The sequence below is a fragment of the Morchella sextelata genome (genome assembly GCF_020137385.1).
Source record: "Morchella sextelata strain SCLS chromosome Unknown scls_34, whole genome shotgun sequence".
Lineage (NCBI taxonomy): Eukaryota > Fungi > Ascomycota > Pezizomycetes > Pezizales > Morchellaceae > Morchella > Morchella sextelata.
Genome location: NW_025408649.1, coordinates 4,720 through 21,709, shown reverse-complemented (window position 1 = coordinate 21,709; position 16,990 = coordinate 4,720). Strand labels below are relative to the sequence as shown.

General features: G+C 48.6%; 6 protein-coding genes across 6 annotated transcripts; 3 read left to right on the top strand and 3 right to left on the bottom strand.

Annotated features, from left to right (window-relative positions):
- Positions 1-79: 79 nt before the first annotated feature.
- On the top strand, positions 80-1,049 carry H6S33_009848 (uncharacterized protein; the record flags this gene model as incomplete). The annotated part of the gene is made up of 3 exons (XM_044841294.1): positions 80-99; positions 165-591; positions 660-1,049. 3 exons carry the CDS (start codon positions 80-82, stop codon positions 1,047-1,049), a joined length of 837 nt encoding a protein of 278 aa, XP_044687469.1.
- A 5,808-nt stretch (positions 1,050-6,857) lies between these two features.
- H6S33_009847 (uncharacterized protein) lies at positions 6,858-9,899 on the top strand (the record flags this gene model as incomplete). Its single annotated transcript, XM_044841293.1, has 4 exons — positions 6,858-7,080; positions 7,138-7,278; positions 7,342-7,581; positions 8,557-9,899. 4 exons carry the CDS (start codon positions 6,858-6,860, stop codon positions 9,897-9,899), a joined length of 1,947 nt encoding a protein of 648 aa, XP_044687468.1.
- Positions 9,900-10,303: 404 nt separating this feature from the next.
- On the top strand, positions 10,304-10,549 carry H6S33_009846 (uncharacterized protein; the record flags this gene model as incomplete). Its single annotated transcript, XM_044841292.1, has 1 exon — positions 10,304-10,549. The coding sequence occupies one exon, from the start codon at positions 10,304-10,306 to the stop codon at positions 10,547-10,549; it is 246 nt and encodes an 81-aa protein (XP_044687467.1).
- A 629-nt stretch (positions 10,550-11,178) lies between these two features.
- Positions 11,179-12,021, bottom strand: H6S33_009845 (uncharacterized protein; the record flags this gene model as incomplete). Its single annotated transcript, XM_044841291.1, has 1 exon — positions 11,179-12,021. The coding sequence occupies one exon, from the start codon at positions 12,019-12,021 to the stop codon at positions 11,179-11,181; it is 843 nt and encodes a 280-aa protein (XP_044687466.1).
- A 1,197-nt stretch (positions 12,022-13,218) lies between these two features.
- On the bottom strand, positions 13,219-14,070 carry H6S33_009844 (uncharacterized protein; the record flags this gene model as incomplete). The annotated part of the gene is made up of 1 exon (XM_044841290.1): positions 13,219-14,070. The coding sequence occupies one exon, from the start codon at positions 14,068-14,070 to the stop codon at positions 13,219-13,221; it is 852 nt and encodes a 283-aa protein (XP_044687465.1).
- Positions 14,071-14,122: 52 nt separating this feature from the next.
- Positions 14,123-16,768, bottom strand: H6S33_009843 (uncharacterized protein; the record flags this gene model as incomplete). The annotated part of the gene is made up of 3 exons (XM_044841281.1): positions 14,123-15,648; positions 15,738-16,295; positions 16,344-16,768. Coding segments are annotated over 3 exons (2,509 nt in total), but the record flags the coding sequence as incomplete, so codon positions are not given.
- Between the last annotated feature and the right edge of the window lie 222 nt (positions 16,769-16,990).

Genomic DNA, 16,990 nt, shown 5'->3' with positions numbered 1-16,990 from the left:
CATGCACCAAAGCGCCAAACCTCGAGTTTAAGATTCACATATCATAAAGAATCTTAGGAACCTAGAGATCTCAGGAAATATGGGTAACGACGGAGGAAGGTAAGACTTACCATGTGCTTGTTGCCTTTGGGTTGGAAAGCGGGCTGACACTGCTACCTCTAAAGCATTCCTACACGTCGCGAGCTTGTCAAGTCCCCTACTCGCCGCGCCACCCACTCTCAACTCCGTGATTCCAATGCTCAAACTCAAGAATATCACTGGAGCACTTGCCCTCTCTCAAAGCGTCCACTCGCCTCCCCGGTTGTCTCCGACTCCTCGGGGCGTCTCTACAATAAAGATTCAATTCTAGAATGGCTCCTACGCGGAACAGAGGCATTTGGTGACGGTGAAGAGGTATTAGACGGGCGGGTAAAGAGTTTAAGAGATGTCCTAGAAATAAAATTCGACATTTCAAAGGAAGATGGTCAGGACAAGTGGGTTTGTCCAGTGTCGAGGAAAGGTCTCGTGGCTGGAGTCAGAGCGGTTTACCTGGTACCATGTGGGCATGCCTTTTTGGAGAGTGCGATCAAGGAGGTTAAGGGAAGTGAAGGCGTTTGTTTACAGGTTTATCTCCCCAGAATAATCATTCTATGCAAAACTAACCATGCCTGGTGAACTAGTGTGGCACAGCATACGAGGCAGATAATGTCATTCCTATTAACCCCGTGTTGGACGAAGATGCCCAAAGTTTGAGAAACCGAATCAAAGTTCTTTCGGAGAAGGGACTAGGACACACATTGAGAAGACTATCCGATGGGAAATCGAAGAAGCGAAAGAAGGAATCCAAAGAAGCCGAGAAGCTACTTAAGAAAGAAGAAACCGGTATAAAGAACGCCGCAACAGCCAGTTTAACAAGCAAAGTACTGGAGGATGAGAAAATGAAGAATAAACGCAGAAAAACAGAGATGAGCGACAACTTGAAGAGTCTTTTCAGTACAAAGGAGCAAGATGGTGCTTCGGGAAGGAATGATTTCATGAGTAGAGGGTATACTATACCAACGAAGCGATGAATACTCTCGATACATAACTATATGTGTATGCCTCTGAGTTGGCCTTTCGGGGTTTTAGGGTTGTTTTCGGCTTCTTAATCCTTTACCTGGGTACATACTCTACTTGTAATGATGGAAGATCAGTTGCGAACTGGTACACTAAACCACAGATCAATTTGCTTATGGTTGTATAATGTCATAACGTACTTGTAAATCATATATTATCAGTCATGTCTAGCTATCATTGTCAATATGCACTTATAGGGAGGCGCGTTACAGCCGAGAAGTGCAAAAAATAAGCCATAGATTTATAAGGACATTTTCGATATCCCATCGATCGTGCAATTGTAACTTTACCCTCCAGCGCGTTGGGTTTGCCCTTCGTTTCCCTAGTTTAAGTGACTGTATTTTGTGAATGCCCACTCTTGAGGATTGTGGGAAGTGCTACAGGAGACAGATGAATAGAACAGATTTTCGCTTCATTTGCACTCATCATTCACTTCTTGCCTGCCTGCCTGCCTGCCTGCCTGCCTGCCTGCCTGCCTGCCTGCCTGCCTGCCTGCCTGCCTGCCTGCCTGCCTGCCGGCCTGCCTGCCGCCGGCCTGCCTGCCGGCCTGCCTGCCGGCCTGCCTGCCTGCCGGCCTATTTACCTTTTGTAAAAAGATGTCTATCTCCGCTACCTTCTCTGATGCACCTGCTGCATCCCCAACACAGCCGAAGTCGTAATTAGTGGGGTATAGAATTATTTGGACGCGCATCCGGTGTTTTGTATGTGGAACCCGCAGTTAGACTTAAATGGCACCGGATTTTAAGAAATGATCTGGTGGGTGTCCGGTAGACTCAGAGTATCCGGTGAGAATCTGGAGCATCTGGGCAGTTAGTATATTAGCGTAAAAACAGAATTCCATCCTATAATAAATACATATTACATTCGTATTCACAACCTACAATTACGAATATTTATTTATCATTATATCCAGAAATGGTGATTGAGAAACTAAACATGATGGTACAGTGGCAGACAGTCAAACCCGACCACGCCAACAACAATTACCACCAAAATTGCTACCGATCCGCAACTCTACCACAGTGATCTAAACTATTAATCCTGTTGTATAATTATTGTAATAAAGGTTCTCATAAAATATACTGAGGGCTTTAAAAGATAAATCAAGTTTGAGGTCACTAGGGGCGCCCTAAGTATTGGTATTTTGTATGGTGCCGGGTTGAGAAAAAACCCAAAATATTCCAAAAACAGGACATAATCGAGTGATATTTCATGATAACAGGGGTAGGTAGGAATCCGTTTGCTGTTCTATAGTGGCGCCCCTGAGTCATACTTGCCTGCCTGATGAAGCTTTCCGAAAAGATTGTTTGTAGGAATCCGTTTGCTCCCGAGTAAAGAAAAATGGAAATTATCTTCGTATTCTGGCGGAAAAGTAGACGATAGCAGCATCTTAGCCGATTCATCAAACCGTTCAACATTTCAATCAAAAACAACCCTCCCGCCAAAGATGGTTTCAGCAAAAAGAAAGCTACAGTTATTGAAAAGTAGAGAAGGAAAACAAAACCTAAAGCATGAAGCTAAAGTTTTTCAAAATTCAGGAATGATATTTGATATTTCTTCAAGCTTTGGGAGTGTTACGGGCATGCCAAGCATTTACGAAAGTAAGAGAAAGGCTAGTAGATAACCCCAATACCCTTTAAAAACACTAACTGGAACATCACAATCAATTCCGGTTCGTACCTATGAGGTACGGTGCGATCGATATGCGACCAAATGCGGAGTTGCGGTTTTCCTAGTTAAAAAACAGGTTTTCGACCCCAATAATAACCCCCGGAGCATCAAACCGCCGGAGGGGAGTGCTTTTGGACCGGTGGATATATGAGGGACAGCTGGAAGCAATCGGATCGAAGATCGGACCACTCAGAGCGGATCGGCGCAAGCTACCAGCCTGTAATGGGGGTTCTTTCTAAGAGAAATAGAATCGGATAGAATAGAGACGGCCATGCAAGATAGACAATCAGGTTGCAGATTATTCAAAGATACTGTCGCTAGAGCTCAATAATCTTTAAGGGCTCTGTGTGAGGGATGCGTACCAGACCACAAGAGTACACTACGCAGAGCTCAGAGTTCGGCTAACAGCTACAAAGGTAGAAGTCTCCAAGGTCTCTTCAGTCAACGTCGAGTATGAATCTCCTTGATCCGATACGGGCCCCGCGAGCTACGTTATCAACAAAGATTCACTAGAGTTAGCGTATGATGCTTGGACCGTCTTCGAGGTAATAGTTCAGGTAGAGTTCGAAGTCACGATAGAGTAAAGTATTTCCAAAAGTATAGTCAAATAAAGTTGTAACTCGCGTATCAACGATTTATATTGTTAAGACTCTGATTTCACCGATGATGGTTTGGCTAGTCAGTGAATGACACAGTATTTATATCCCTCGCTTATGTCTCGAGGACCCAGTCTACTAATAATACAGAATACACTCGGGGCCTGCCCGAGACCCTGAAAAACAACCAAGAACATTTAACTCCTAAGTCCGTAACCCAAACTCCTAAACCCGCTGAAAACCCCTCAACCTATTTACCCACTCTAATGCACGTTTCCCTGTCGATGTTTCTTCTCCATCGGCCGTCTGGTGGATAATCATCAGCGTCGGCTACTCGTAGGTCTCGGACGGCAAGGCTACCTACTCAGGCCTCTTCCCACATCGCTTTCCCACATAGCAGAGTCCTCTCATGCCCATAGGTACCGCCGATTGGTACTCGGTCGGCTGGTAGCTTGCGCCGATTCGCTCCGAGTGATCCGATCTGCGATCCGATTGCTTCCAGCTGTCCCTCATATATCCATCGGTACCAAAGCACTCCCCTCCGGCGGTTTGACGCTCCGGGAGTTATTATTGGGGTCGAAAATGTGTTTTTTATGACTCCGTATTTTGGTCGTATATTGGTCGCACCACACCCCGCGGGTGCGGTCCAGAGTTGAGGTTAGCGTGCAGAGGGTATTGGGGTATCTACTAGCCTTTTTCTCGTAAATGCTTGGCATGCCCGTAACAGCTTACCCCCCTTCCAGGGTGTCACGTCTCGGGACATCTTCTGACAGACTATGGTTCCTGTAACGGGGGTCCTTTCTAAGAGAAATAGAATCGGATAGAATAGAGACGGCCGTGCAAGATAGACAATCAGGTTGCAGATTATTCAAAGATACTATCGCTAGAACTCAATAATCTTTAAGGGCTCTGCTACCGATAAGAACTTGGGCTTTCTTTCTGATGAAGACTCGAGAGAATAGGACTGAAGGGCGGGAATGAACCTGAGTACTTATACTCCCAAGGCCTCTATTCTCTGCTCCTGACTCCTTACTAAGTTCCGGTGAAGCCTTTCCTCGGTGCCGGAAGCAATACCACCGCTACCCCGCTTTTCTCTAAGCGTCAGCAGGTGTTTCCGATACCCAAGGCAACCACCCTTAGTCAAAGCCTTTGTAACACCTGCAGCCTTGATTGCCACACAACCGGGGCCTGCATGAATGAGCTGCCGCTCAGGTGTAAGCTTAATCATTGCTGTAGAGCTTTCGCTTATTGTAGACTTCCCTAGCATAGTCTCTGCCCCTTCGGCGGACTCACAATGCTTAGAGGATACAGAGGATCACCGGGCAATCAGAGCTTCACTCTGGCCGGTCTTCTAGTCACTGGCGAGGCATAGACTCGTCAGTCATTGCTCCCGTGAATAGATCCCCTTCCTAGCGCCCGGAATGTAGTTACTCTAACAGCTGGTAGCTAACCACACTGCCGGTACTTGCATATCAGCGTGCAACTGGCTTCTAACAATAACTCTCAGCATGTAATCGGGCCCTGTGTGTACTCATACACCAGACAGTTGAAATGGCTCCGTTACACCACTCCCCTCTTCCAGGATCTTGGTCTCCGAGATCTATAAACATTCTATTACCATCCATTCTATGTGACAAGAAATTCCGTGATATGCAAGGAAAGAAAATCTAAAGGAAGAACTACACCCCAACAATCCGCTTGTCTTTGGGTTTCTTAGGATACCTCATATGGAAATCCCGAAGGGCTTCTTCAGCACTCTTCTTGAGATGCTCGTAAGGTTCCCATGTAGCATCCTCGTTCTCATAACCTTCCCACAGCACTAGGTATTCCACTCGTCTCCTCTTCTTATTGACCCGGCTATCAGCCACTTCTCGGACAACCCAGTTCTGTTCTCCTTCAATCTCTTCGGGTTCCGGTAGCGGAACTCTTCTCTCAGGATCTACCTGTGAGGGATGCGTACCAGACCACAAGAGTACACTACGCAGAGCTCAGAGTTCGGCTAACAGCTACAAAGGTAGAAGTCTCCAAGGTCTCTTCAGTCAACGTCGAGTATGAATCTCCTTGATCCGATACGAGCCCCGCGAGCTACGTTATCAACAAAGATTCACTAGAGTTAGCGTATGATGCTTCGACCGTCTTCGACGTAATAGTTCAGGTAGAGTTCGAAGTCACGATAGAGTAAAGTATTTCCAAAAGTATAGTCAAATAAAGTTGTAACTCGCGTATCAACGATTTATATTGTTAAGACTCTGATTTCGCCAATGATGGTTTGGCTAGTCAGTGAATGACACAGTATTTATATCCCTCGCTTATGTCTCGAGGACCCAGTCTACTAATAAGACAGAATACACTCGGGGCCTACCCAAGACCCTGAAAAACAACCAAGAACATTTAACTCCTAAGTCCGTAACCCAAACTCCTAAACCCGCTGAAACCCCTCAACCTATTTACCCACTCTAATGCACGTTTCCCTGTCGATGTTTCTTCTCCATCGGCCGTCTGGTGGATAATCGTCAGTGTCGGCTGTTCGGAGGTCTCGGATGGCAAGGCTACCTACTCAGGCCTCTTCCCACATCGCTTTCCCACATAGCAGAGTCCTCTCATGCCTACAGGAACCGCCAACAGGTACTCGGTCGGCTGGCAGCCCCCGCCGATTCGCTCCGGGTGGTCCGATCTTCGATCCGATTGATTCCAGCTGTCCCTCATATATCCACCGGTCCAAAAGCACTCCCCTCCGGCGGTTTGACGCTCCGGGGGTTATTATTGGGGTCGAAAACATGTTTTTTACGACTCCGTGTTTTGGTTGTATATTGGTCGCAACATACCTCGTGGGTGCGGCCCAGAGTCGACATTAGCATTCCGAAGATATTGGGGTATCTACTAGCCTTTTCTCTCACTCCCGTAAATAGTTGACATGCCCGTAACACTCTGCTACCGATAAGAACTTGGTTTTCTTTCCAATGAAGACTGGAGAGAACCAGACTGAAGGGTGGGAATGAACCTGAGTACTTATACTCCGAAGGCTTCTATTCTCTACTCCCTCCTCCTTACTAAGTTTCTGTGAAGCTTTTCTTTGGTCCCGGAAACAATACCACCGCTACCCCACTTTTCTCTTAGCGTCAGCAGGTGTTTCCGATACCCAAGGCAACCACCCTTAGTCAAAGCCTTTGTAACACCTGCAGCCTTGGTTGCCACACAACCGGGGCCTGCATGAATGAGCTGCCGCTCAGATGTAATCTTAATTATTGCTGTAGAGCTTTTGCTTATTGTAGACTTCCCTAACATAGTCCCTGCCCTTCGGCGGACGTACAATGCTTCAGAGGATACAGAGGATCACCGGGCAATCAGAGCTTCACTCTGGTCAGCCTTCTATTCACTGGCGAGGCATAGACTCGTCAGTCATTGTTCCCATGAATAGATCCTCTTCCTAGCGCCCGGAAGGTAGTTACTCTAACAGCTGGTAGCTAACCACACTGCCAGTACTTGCATATCACCATGCAACTGGCTTCTAACAATAACTCTCAGCATGTCGCCGGGCCCTGTGTGCACTCATACACCAGACAGTTGAAATGGCTCCGTTACACTAGCCCAGATCCCCTACTCCAGGGAGGACCCTTTACACACACTAGGCAATCGAGTAAACGCTCTGCTCAAGCCCAGTTCGTGAGGAATATGCAGGAGTTTTTGGATACCTATGAGGCACAAATGAGGTATCTTGGTACGGCAGGACAGGCAATGTGGCAGTAGCTACAAAACCTGCAGGAACAAGTGCAAGGGGGTGGACAGGTCCTTGATAAGAAAGTACGACAAGAAGCCATTGCACAAAAGCAACATCTTGAATCGCTCTTTAAGCTCGTCGCAAATGTTCGACGAGTACAAGAAGGTGCACGAGCCGCCGACCACGAGGTTCTGGAACGTAATCATCAGAATACCCAGACCCAGCTATTGGAGGCGGAATGACAACTGAGCGTTGTAAAAGAAGAGCGGGAGCAGGAAAAAAGGGAACAACGGGAGCTGTTTGCGCAATTCAAGCAGTCCGATGAAGCAAGAAACCAACGGATAGCAGAGATGGAGGAACGACTACGACAACATTTGTCAGTAGCACCTTCCATGGTTAGTGCTCCCGTAGATCCTACCGCACCCCAAACGGTTCCTGTTGGCAATGGCAAGAACCCCGAAAATGCTGGCCCTGTTACGGTCATGCCAAGCATTTACGGGAGTGAGAGAAAGGCTAGTAGATACCCCAATACCCTCTGATATTAATGGCAACACCACTATCAACTCCGGTTCGCACCCACGAGGTGCGGTGCGATCAATATGCGACCAGATGCGGAGTTGCGGTTTTCCTAGTTAAAAAACACGTTTTCGACCCCAATAATAACCCCCGGAGCGTCAAACCGCCGGAGGGTAGTGCTTTTGGACCGGTGGATATATGAGGGACAGCTAGAAACAATCGGATCGAAGGTTGGACCACCCGGAGCAAATCGGCGCAAGGTACCAGCCGACCGAGTACCTATCGGCGGTACCTGTGGGCATGAGAGGACTCTGCTATGTGGGAAAGCGATGTGGGAAGAGGCCTGAGTAGGTAGCCTTGCCGTCCGAGACCTCCAAATAGCCGATTCTGACGATTATCCACCAGACAGCCGATGGAGAAGAAACATCGACAGGGAAACGTGCATTAGAGTGGATAAATAGGTTGAGGGGTTTCTGCGGGTTTAGGAGTTTGGGTTACGGACTTAGGAGTTAAATGTTCTTGGTTGTTTTTCAGGGTCTCGGGCAGGCCCCGAGTGTATTCTGTACTATTAGTAGACTGGGTCCTCGAGACATAAGCGAGGGATATAAATACTGTGTCATTCACTGACTAGCCAAACCATTATCGGCGAAATCAGAGTCTTAACAATATAAATCGTTGATACGCGAGTTACAACTTTATTTGACTATACTTTTGAAAATACTTTACTCTATCGTGACTTCGAACTCTACCTGAACTATTACGTCGAAGACGGTCGAATATCGTACGCTAACTCTAGTGAATCTTTGTTGATAACGTAGCTCGCGGGGCCCGAATCGGATCAGGGAGATTTATACTCGACGTTGACTGAAGAGACCTTGGAGACTTCTACCTTTGTAGCTGTTAGCCGAACTCTGAGCTCTGCATAGTGTACTCTTGTGGTCTGGTACGCATCCCTCACAGGCCCCCAAACATCAGGGAACGGTAAGCAATCAGTAGGAGGAAATGGAGGTAAGCAACCGGAGGACGCCGGCCCAGTGCAGGGAAATAGTGGAAGGCGACCGGCAGGAGCTGCTCCAGTAGGAGGGAATGGTGGAAATCAACCTCCCCGGAACCCACCAGGAGGAAACTTTGGGGGAGACCCAGAACCTTCCGACGACGGTGACGACGATAATAGCGAATGGTCGCACGGTAGGAAGAACTGGAGAATGAACCGAGGCGGGAACCGGAATTCGGCGCCGCCTGAGGACGAGGATATGGTAGATTCGCTCGCCAAAATACCCTTCGAGTTCGATAACGCCCGGAAGCATAACCTGCGGCATTGGCTCATGGAGTGTGAGATCTACTTTGAGCAGAAGCCCAAGAAGTTCCGAACGGACAGGAACAAGGTACTTTTCGCTGGAACGTATACGTGTGGGTTGGCAAAGGAATGGTTTATGGAATATATCGAGACCAAGATGCTAGGCCCCGCAGCCGCGGACTATGCCACTTGGACTCGGTTCCGTCAGGAGATCAGAAAACGGTTCCTAAGCACTCAGGAAGCTATGGAGAACGCGATGAAGATGCAGCAGTTTAAGTACTCTGCTAATATCGGGGACTACCTGACGAGAATGGAGATCATGAACCAGCATGCTCAGATGAAAGGAGCATCCTATCGCGCCGCCTTGCTCCAAGGGCTACCAAATGAAATTCGGGAGCGCCACTCACGTTTCGATCCAACCGATGACGACTCCGAGTATATCCAACAGTTGGAACGAGCCGGTAAGGCCCATGAGGCTTATCAAGAGCAGATGAAGATGTTGGGGAAAGCAGAATCGAGAGGGAAGGAGTCGAACCATGGTGGGAACTCGCGGCAGAAGGAGAAGGGGTTTAAGATCAACGGAAGGGCTCAGACTGAGGAGAAGGAAAAAGGACAAGATAAGAAGAGCACCAGCAAGAATAAGTCTGGGAATAAACCAATATACCACGACTACGACGAAGCCACCAAAGGAGTTCCACAGCCGGTCAGAGACCAGCGAAAGACCGATGGTGTCTGCGTGCGATGTGGCCGAAAGGGGCATCTTTGGAAATGGTGTCGTTCGGATGCTAACAGTAGCGCATCTATCTCCTCTGTCTCCCGAAAGCGTACCCGCGATGACGATGGCGACCACGACATGGAACCACCGGAACCCCAACCTCAGAGAAAGCGAATGAGGCACCGTGCTAGGAAGCCGGCTGCTACGGCTGCTGCGGAGTACACCAGTGGGCAAGCGTTTGTACGAGAATGCGGATCGGAATCGGAAATGGACTTCGATATGGGTTTTTAGAAGGGGACTCTGATGAGTCAGGTCAGGAGTATCCCCAGATTGCTATGTTATCACTGACGGAAAACAACAAAAAAAATATGAAAAGAAAAAGGCAGGAAGGGAGAGGGTCCCAACCGGAGAAAAAACAGAAAATTTTGGAGGAACCCATTCACGGTCCTCGACCTATCGTTAATCAGTTCCTTTGTTTCGCGGGAAAAATGTTTACCTTGTAAGGTGTTGTTGGATACTGGTGCAACTGGTCCTGTTTTGTCTGCTGTTTTTGTTGATAGTTTTGAGGTCCCGAAGGTGAAACGAGACGTCCCGGCCCGGGTATTTGGATTTACGGGAGAAGTTATGAAGGGCACGGGACACCCCTTTACACAACCATTAATTATAATGTCAAGGGGGCATCAATGTAAAGAACCATGGGCGAGGCGGAAGCTGAGGGGTCGAGGGACATGATTAGGTTTCCTATAGGGAAGGATAGGCCTCGCGCGAGGGCGAGGGATAGTGCAATGGTATACCCGAAGGCAGGGACAGCGGTCTGTACAAGGACAGAGGAGAGGACAGTGACAAGGCCCGAGAAGGACGCGGCGAAGAACAGGAAGGCGGCGAAGATCATAACAGCGGATGCACAGGGCATGAGGGACAGCAGACGTAACGTGAACTGAGAGTAAAGTAATGTATTGAAGCGAAGTAAATCCCCCAAAGTAATAACCCAAAGTAGAATACAAGATGTTGCGTAAGGAAGGGAAAGAGAAGGACAACAGAAAACACCAACAACTCTTTATAGTAAGAAAATAGCAACCGATTACTAATCCCACGGAACCTTCCAGACTTCCTAATAACTCATACCTTTAATATAACAATATAGTTCATAACAGTTTAGCTCCTCCCCCCAAAGGGCGAGCTCCTGCGAGCAAACAAACAAAAACCATATAAGGAAAAAAAAAGAAACCAAAAGGAAAGAGAAGAATACTATAGCTAAGCAAATAAAGAAGACCAACACCGAGGAACATAAAATAAAACAATTTCATTTACCAAAGAAACCGAAAGCAATTTATAACTTCCCACGTGGGGTCCTCTTAGGGGCAAAGGCGGGTTTGGTGGGATACAGGGAGTGAAAACGTTGCAGCGACCCTAACTCCGCATCGAGGTTCCGGGCGGGTTCCCAAGTGGGTTGTTCGTAGCCTGTCCATTTAACCAGATATTGTAGTTGCCGATGACGTATCCTCGAGTCTAGCACCTCCTGCACTTCAAACTCCTCTTCCCCTTCGACAATTACCGGCGGTGGGGGTGGTTATACATGGCCAGGAAGAGGCTGCGTTCGGGCGGGTTCTAGTAGGGAGACGTGAAACACGGGATGGGACTTCATCGATGGGGGAAGCTCCAGTCGGTAGGCGTGAGATCCAATGCGCTCGAGTATTTTGAATTTCCCTAAGCGTTTATGGTCCAATTTGTCCGATGGTCGAGTAGTTCGTATGTGTTTTCGCGACAACCACACCAAATCCCCTACTTCTAGTCGTGGTTCAGGAAGTCGGGTGGTGTTGGCGCTATCGGCAGCGGCGGCTTGGGCGTACAGGATCTCGGATCGCAATGCGGTCTGTAGGGTGGTAATCGAGTTGGCAAATTCTACTACTTCCTTCGGCGTGGCTTCATGTCTTTCTTCGGCGGGTAGGATATCCAGTTGTGGATTATACCCGTAGTTGGCGAAGAAGGGACTAACCCCTAAGGGCTCCGTGGTGGCATTATTGTGCGCGAACTCTGCCAGCGGGAGGAATTCTGCCCAGTTGTCCTGTTGGTAGTTAACGTATCCCCGCAAGTACTGTTCCATAATTGCATTTACCCGTTCGGTCTGTCCATCGGTTTGTGGGTGGAAGGCGGTGCTGAATCGAGGTTTGATGTCCAATTGGTTGCACAATGCTTTCCAGAACTGCGAGGTAAAGGTCGTGCCCCTGTCCGATACTATATCCTTCGGCAGCCCGTGAGATTTCCAGACATATTGTAAGAATAAGCGGGCCAGTTCGGGGGCATCAGCCGTATCTCTAGTGGGGATGTAGTGGGCCATTTTGGTGAGTCTGTCGACAACCACGAGGATAGCGTTGGATCCTTGCGACTCTGGTAGGCCGGTAACGTGGTCCATTGACAACGAGGACCAGGGTTTAACTGGGGGAACGAGAGGTTTGAGGAGGCCATAAGGAGCGTGTCGGACCGGCTTGATCCGGGTACAAGTGTCGCAGTGGTTGTGAGGGATGCGTACCAGACCACAAGAGTACACTACGCAGAGCTCAGAGTTCGGCTAACAGCTACAAAGGTAGAAGTCTCCAAGGTCTCTTCAGTCAACGTCGAGTATGATTCTCCTTGATCCGAGACGGGCCCCGCGAGCTACGTTATCAACCAAGATTCACTAGAGTTAGCGTATGATGCTTCGACCGTCTTCGACGTAATAGTTCAGGTAGAGTTCGAAGCCACGATAGAGTAAAGTAATTTCAAAAGTATAGTCAATAAAGTTGTAACTCGCGTATCAACGATTTATATTGTTAAGACTCTGATTTCGCCGATAATGGTTTGGCTAGTCAGTGAATGACACGGTATTTATATCCCTCGCGTATGTCTCGAGGACCCAGTCTACTAATAATACAGAATACACTCGGGGCCTACCCAAGACCCTGAAAAACAACCAAGAACATTTAACTCCTAAGTCCGTAACCCAAACTCCTAAACCCGCTAAACCCCTCAACCTATTTACCCACTCTAATGCACGTTTCCCTGTCGATGTTTCCTCTCCATCGGCCGTCTGGTGGATAATCGTCAGCGCCGGCTACTCGTAGGTCTCGGACGGCAAAGCTACCTACTCAGGCCTCTTCCCACATCGCTTTCCCACATAGCAGAGTCCTCTCATGCCCATAGGTACCGCCGATAGGTACTCGGTCGGCTGGTGGCTTGCGCCGATTCGCTCCGAGTGATCCGATCTTCGATCCGATTGCTTCCAGCTGTCCCTCATATATCCACCGGTACCAAAGCACTCCCCTCCGGCGGTTTGACGCTCCGGGGGTTATTATTGGGGTCGAAAACGTGTTTTTTATGACTCCGTGTTTTGGTCGTATATTGGTTGCACCACACCCCACGGGTGCGGTCCAGAGTTGACATTAGCGTGCAGAGGGTATTGGGGTATCTACTAGCCTTTTCATAAATGCTTGGCATGCCCGTAACAGCTTACCCCCCTTCCAGGGTGTCATGTCTCGGGACATCTTCTGACAGACTATGGTTCCAGTAAACCTGCTCCACATATCACCCGCGGTGTCTGTGGAGGGGAAGGACTTAGCCCCATAGGGTACCTCTATAGTCTCAGGCGTCGGTCCTTCACGGCCTTGGGGTTCCTTCGATGAAAGTCGCAGACTAGGTCAAGTACCTCCTCATTCATCGCGTCCATAACTTGGTACGTACAGTCGCTCATCGAATAGCCCCGCCATTTCACCAGGTATTCCACTAATCCTCTTCTACTTTTCCGGCTTCCCACAATACTTTCCACTTCATACAGGACCTCTCCTTCCTTATCGACATCTTCGGGAGTCGGGGGACGTTGTTCACGGCCTGGGATACTGCTCTGTCGGTAACTTTCCAAGAGTTCAATGTGGAAGACGTTGTGGATTTTGACTTGTGGTGGCAGTTCCAATTCGCAGGCTCGTTTTCCGGCTAGTCGGATGATTTTGAACGGGCCGAGTTTCTTATGATCGAGTTTCTTGGTAGAGCGACGTGTCTTAATATTGGTCGCGTTGAGCATAACCATGTCTCCCACCTTGAAGTTAGGCGGTTCGTCCCTTTTCCGATCATAGTATTTTCCCATCTTTTCCCTGGTGTCTGTCAAACGAGCGAGAGCAGAATTGTGGACTCCTCGGATGAAGTGGGCATACAGGTCACTGGTTGGGTTGACCACTTCGGCTTCCGTCGGCCAGTTGGTTCTTGGGTTATAACCGTAATTGGTATAGAACGGAGATTGGCCCGTGGCGGTGGTAACCGAGTTGTTGTAAGCATACTCCGCCAATGGGAGTAGCTCTGCCCAATCATCTTGCTCGTAGTTGCAGAATGCTCGTAGATAATGCTCGAGGGTTTGGTTGACTCGCTCTGTTTGCCCATCGGTCTGAGGGTGGAAAGCCGTACTCATTCTTATCCTCACGTCCAATAATTCCATAAGGGATGCCCAAAAGCTTGAAGTAAACTTGGCGTCCCTGTCGGAAACTATATCAAAAGGCAGCCCATGGAGTCGCCAGATTTGACCGAGGAATATCTTCGCTAAATCCTGCGCGGGTCGTTTCTGCTACTAGGGGAATAAAGTGCGACATCTTCGAGAACCTATCGACTACTACCCAAATTTGGTTATATCCCTTTGATTCCGGTAATTGCACGACGAAGTCCATTGATATCGATTGCCAGACAGAATGTGGCGTGGACAATGGTAGAAGCGCACCATATTTCTTATGGCGGCTGGGTTTGTTGCGCTGGCACTCATCACATGACCGAACGTAATCATCAATCCACTCGTTCATTTTTGGCCAGTAGAAGTTGCGCATAATAAGTTCCAAAGTTTTGTCTTGTCCAAAGTGTCCTGCCACCTTTGAGTCGTGTTCTGCCTGCGCGATTCGGATCTTAATACGGTCATCTGCCGGAATGTAGAGTCGGTTCTTATAGAAGAGTAGCCCATCTTTCTCTGCGATATCCTTCATTTCCCCCAGCTTCTCTCCCTGCTCAATTCTCTCTTTCAATCCTACCCATGTCGGGTCTCCCGATGCCGCCTGCCTGACATGATCCAGAAAGTTCTTAGACCAGTCAATCACCCCCTTGGAGGCAAGCGACACCGCTGATACCACAAACTCTTCCTCCGCCAACTGTCCGGGCTTAAAGAACCTGTCTATCGGCTGTTTCCCAAGCGTGCCTCCCCCTTCAGGACGGTACTCCGGCCGTCGCGATAGTGCATCTACCTTCCCATTTTTGGTTCCCGGGCGGTAAATAATCTTGAAATCAAATTCCGCCAAAGACTCAGCCCACCTTGCCTGTCGTCGGTTAAGAACCTTGGTTGTAGAGAAGTACTCTAAGTTCTTGTGATCCGTATAGACGAGGACCGTTCGGCTAGGTCCTTCGAGGTAGTGACGCCATTGCTTGAAGGCTGACACAATTCCTAGCATCTCCTTATCCCAGACGTCGTAGTTAAGTTCCGCTGGGTTAAGCTTTCGAGAATAAAAGGCAACAGGGTGAGTCTTTCCGTCAATAACCTGGGATAGAATTGCGGCGATAGCAAAATCACTTGCGTCCGTTTCCACGATAGTCTGGCGATCTGGAGAGAAATGTACCAAGATCGGCGCAGATGTAAACAGGGTTTTGAGTTTTTCGAAGGCTGCTTGGGCCGTCATAGACCAGACAAAGTTCTTAGCATCACCCCTGAGACAATCGGTAATGGGTTTACAGACCCCGGAGAAATTGTGGATAAACCTTCTGTAGAAGTTGGCAAAGCCCATGAAGATCTGTACTTCTTTAACGCTGCGCGGGGCTTGCCAATTCGTAACAGACATAACCTTATCCAGTGCCATGGTGACGCCTGCTGGGGCAAGGATGTATCCGAGAAACTCGATTTCGGTGAGCTCGAAGAACGATTTCTTCGGGTTGGCGATCAGGTTGTATTCTTGTAGCCTGCTAAGTACTTTGCCTACCAGCTCCCTGTGTTCCTCTCGAGACTTGCTATATATTAGGATATCATCGAGATATACTACTACACCTTGATCCAAGAATTCCCTCAGCGCATCATTCATCATATTCTGGAAGGTCGCCGGCGCATTTGCCAGCCCAAAAGGCATAACGAGGTACTCAAATGCCCATACCGCGTACGGAAGGCTGTCTTCCACTCGTCGCCGTCTTTAATCCTGATGAGGTTGTAGCCTTCCTTCAGGTCAATCTTCGAGAAGATAACCGCGCCTGCTACTCGATCTCGCAGTTCGTCCATAAGCGGTAAGGGATACCTGTTCTTGATGGACACACGGTTAAGTCCACGGTAGTCAACGCAAAGTCGGAGACTACCGTCCTTCTTCTTCACAAATAGGATTGGGGCTCCTGCCGGGGATTTGCTCGGCCTAATCTTTCCCAATCGCAACATTTTGTCCAGGTACTCCCGAAGCACCTTCAGCTCGACTTCGGATAGGGAGTAAACGGGTCCCCATGGTGGCTGCTTCCCTGGTTCGAGATCTATCGCATGGTCGTAAGATCGATGCGGTGGTAATTTGTCTGATTCCGATGGTAGGAAGACTTTAAGGAACCCATGGAGCCAAGAGGGAAGAGTTTCGCGGAGGTTGACCGATTCATCTTCCAAAAGGCAAATGCTACCGATGAATTGGGCCTCCGGATCGTCCAATACACCCTCGTCCATTTCTATTTAAGGTTCCTTGTCAGTGAAGCATCGACTCTTGCAGTTCTCACCATCGTAGGAAACTTCCCCATTCGCCCCTATAACCGGTTTGTATTCTTTCAACCACCAGTTCGGTAGTATCGCATCGATACCAAGTGGGAGAGGGGCGATTTCGAATGACAACTGTGTTTGATGCCCCCTTGACATTATAATTAATGGTTGTGTAAAGGCGTGTCCCGTGCCCTTCATAACTTCTCCAGTAATCCAAATACCCCGGGCCGGGACATCTCGTTTCACCTTCGGGACCTCAAAACTATCAACAAAAACAGCAGACAAAACAGGACCAGTTGCACCAGTATCCAATAACACCTTACAAGGTAAACATTTTTCCGCAAAACAAAGGAACTGATTAACGATAGGTCGAGGACCGTGAATAGGTTCCTCTAAAATCTTCTGTTTTTTCTCCGGTTGGGACGTTCTCCCTTCCTGCCTTTTTCTTTCATATTTTTTTTGTTGTTTTCCGTCAGTGATAACATAGCAATCTGGGGATACTCCTGACCTGACTCATCAGAGTCCCCTACTGAAAATCCATATCGAAATCCATCTCAGACTCCGATCCGCGTTCTCGTACAAACGCTTGCCCACTGGTGTACTCCGCAGCAGCCGTAGCAGCTGGCTTTCTAGCACGGTGCCTCATTCGCTTTCTCTGAGGTTGGTG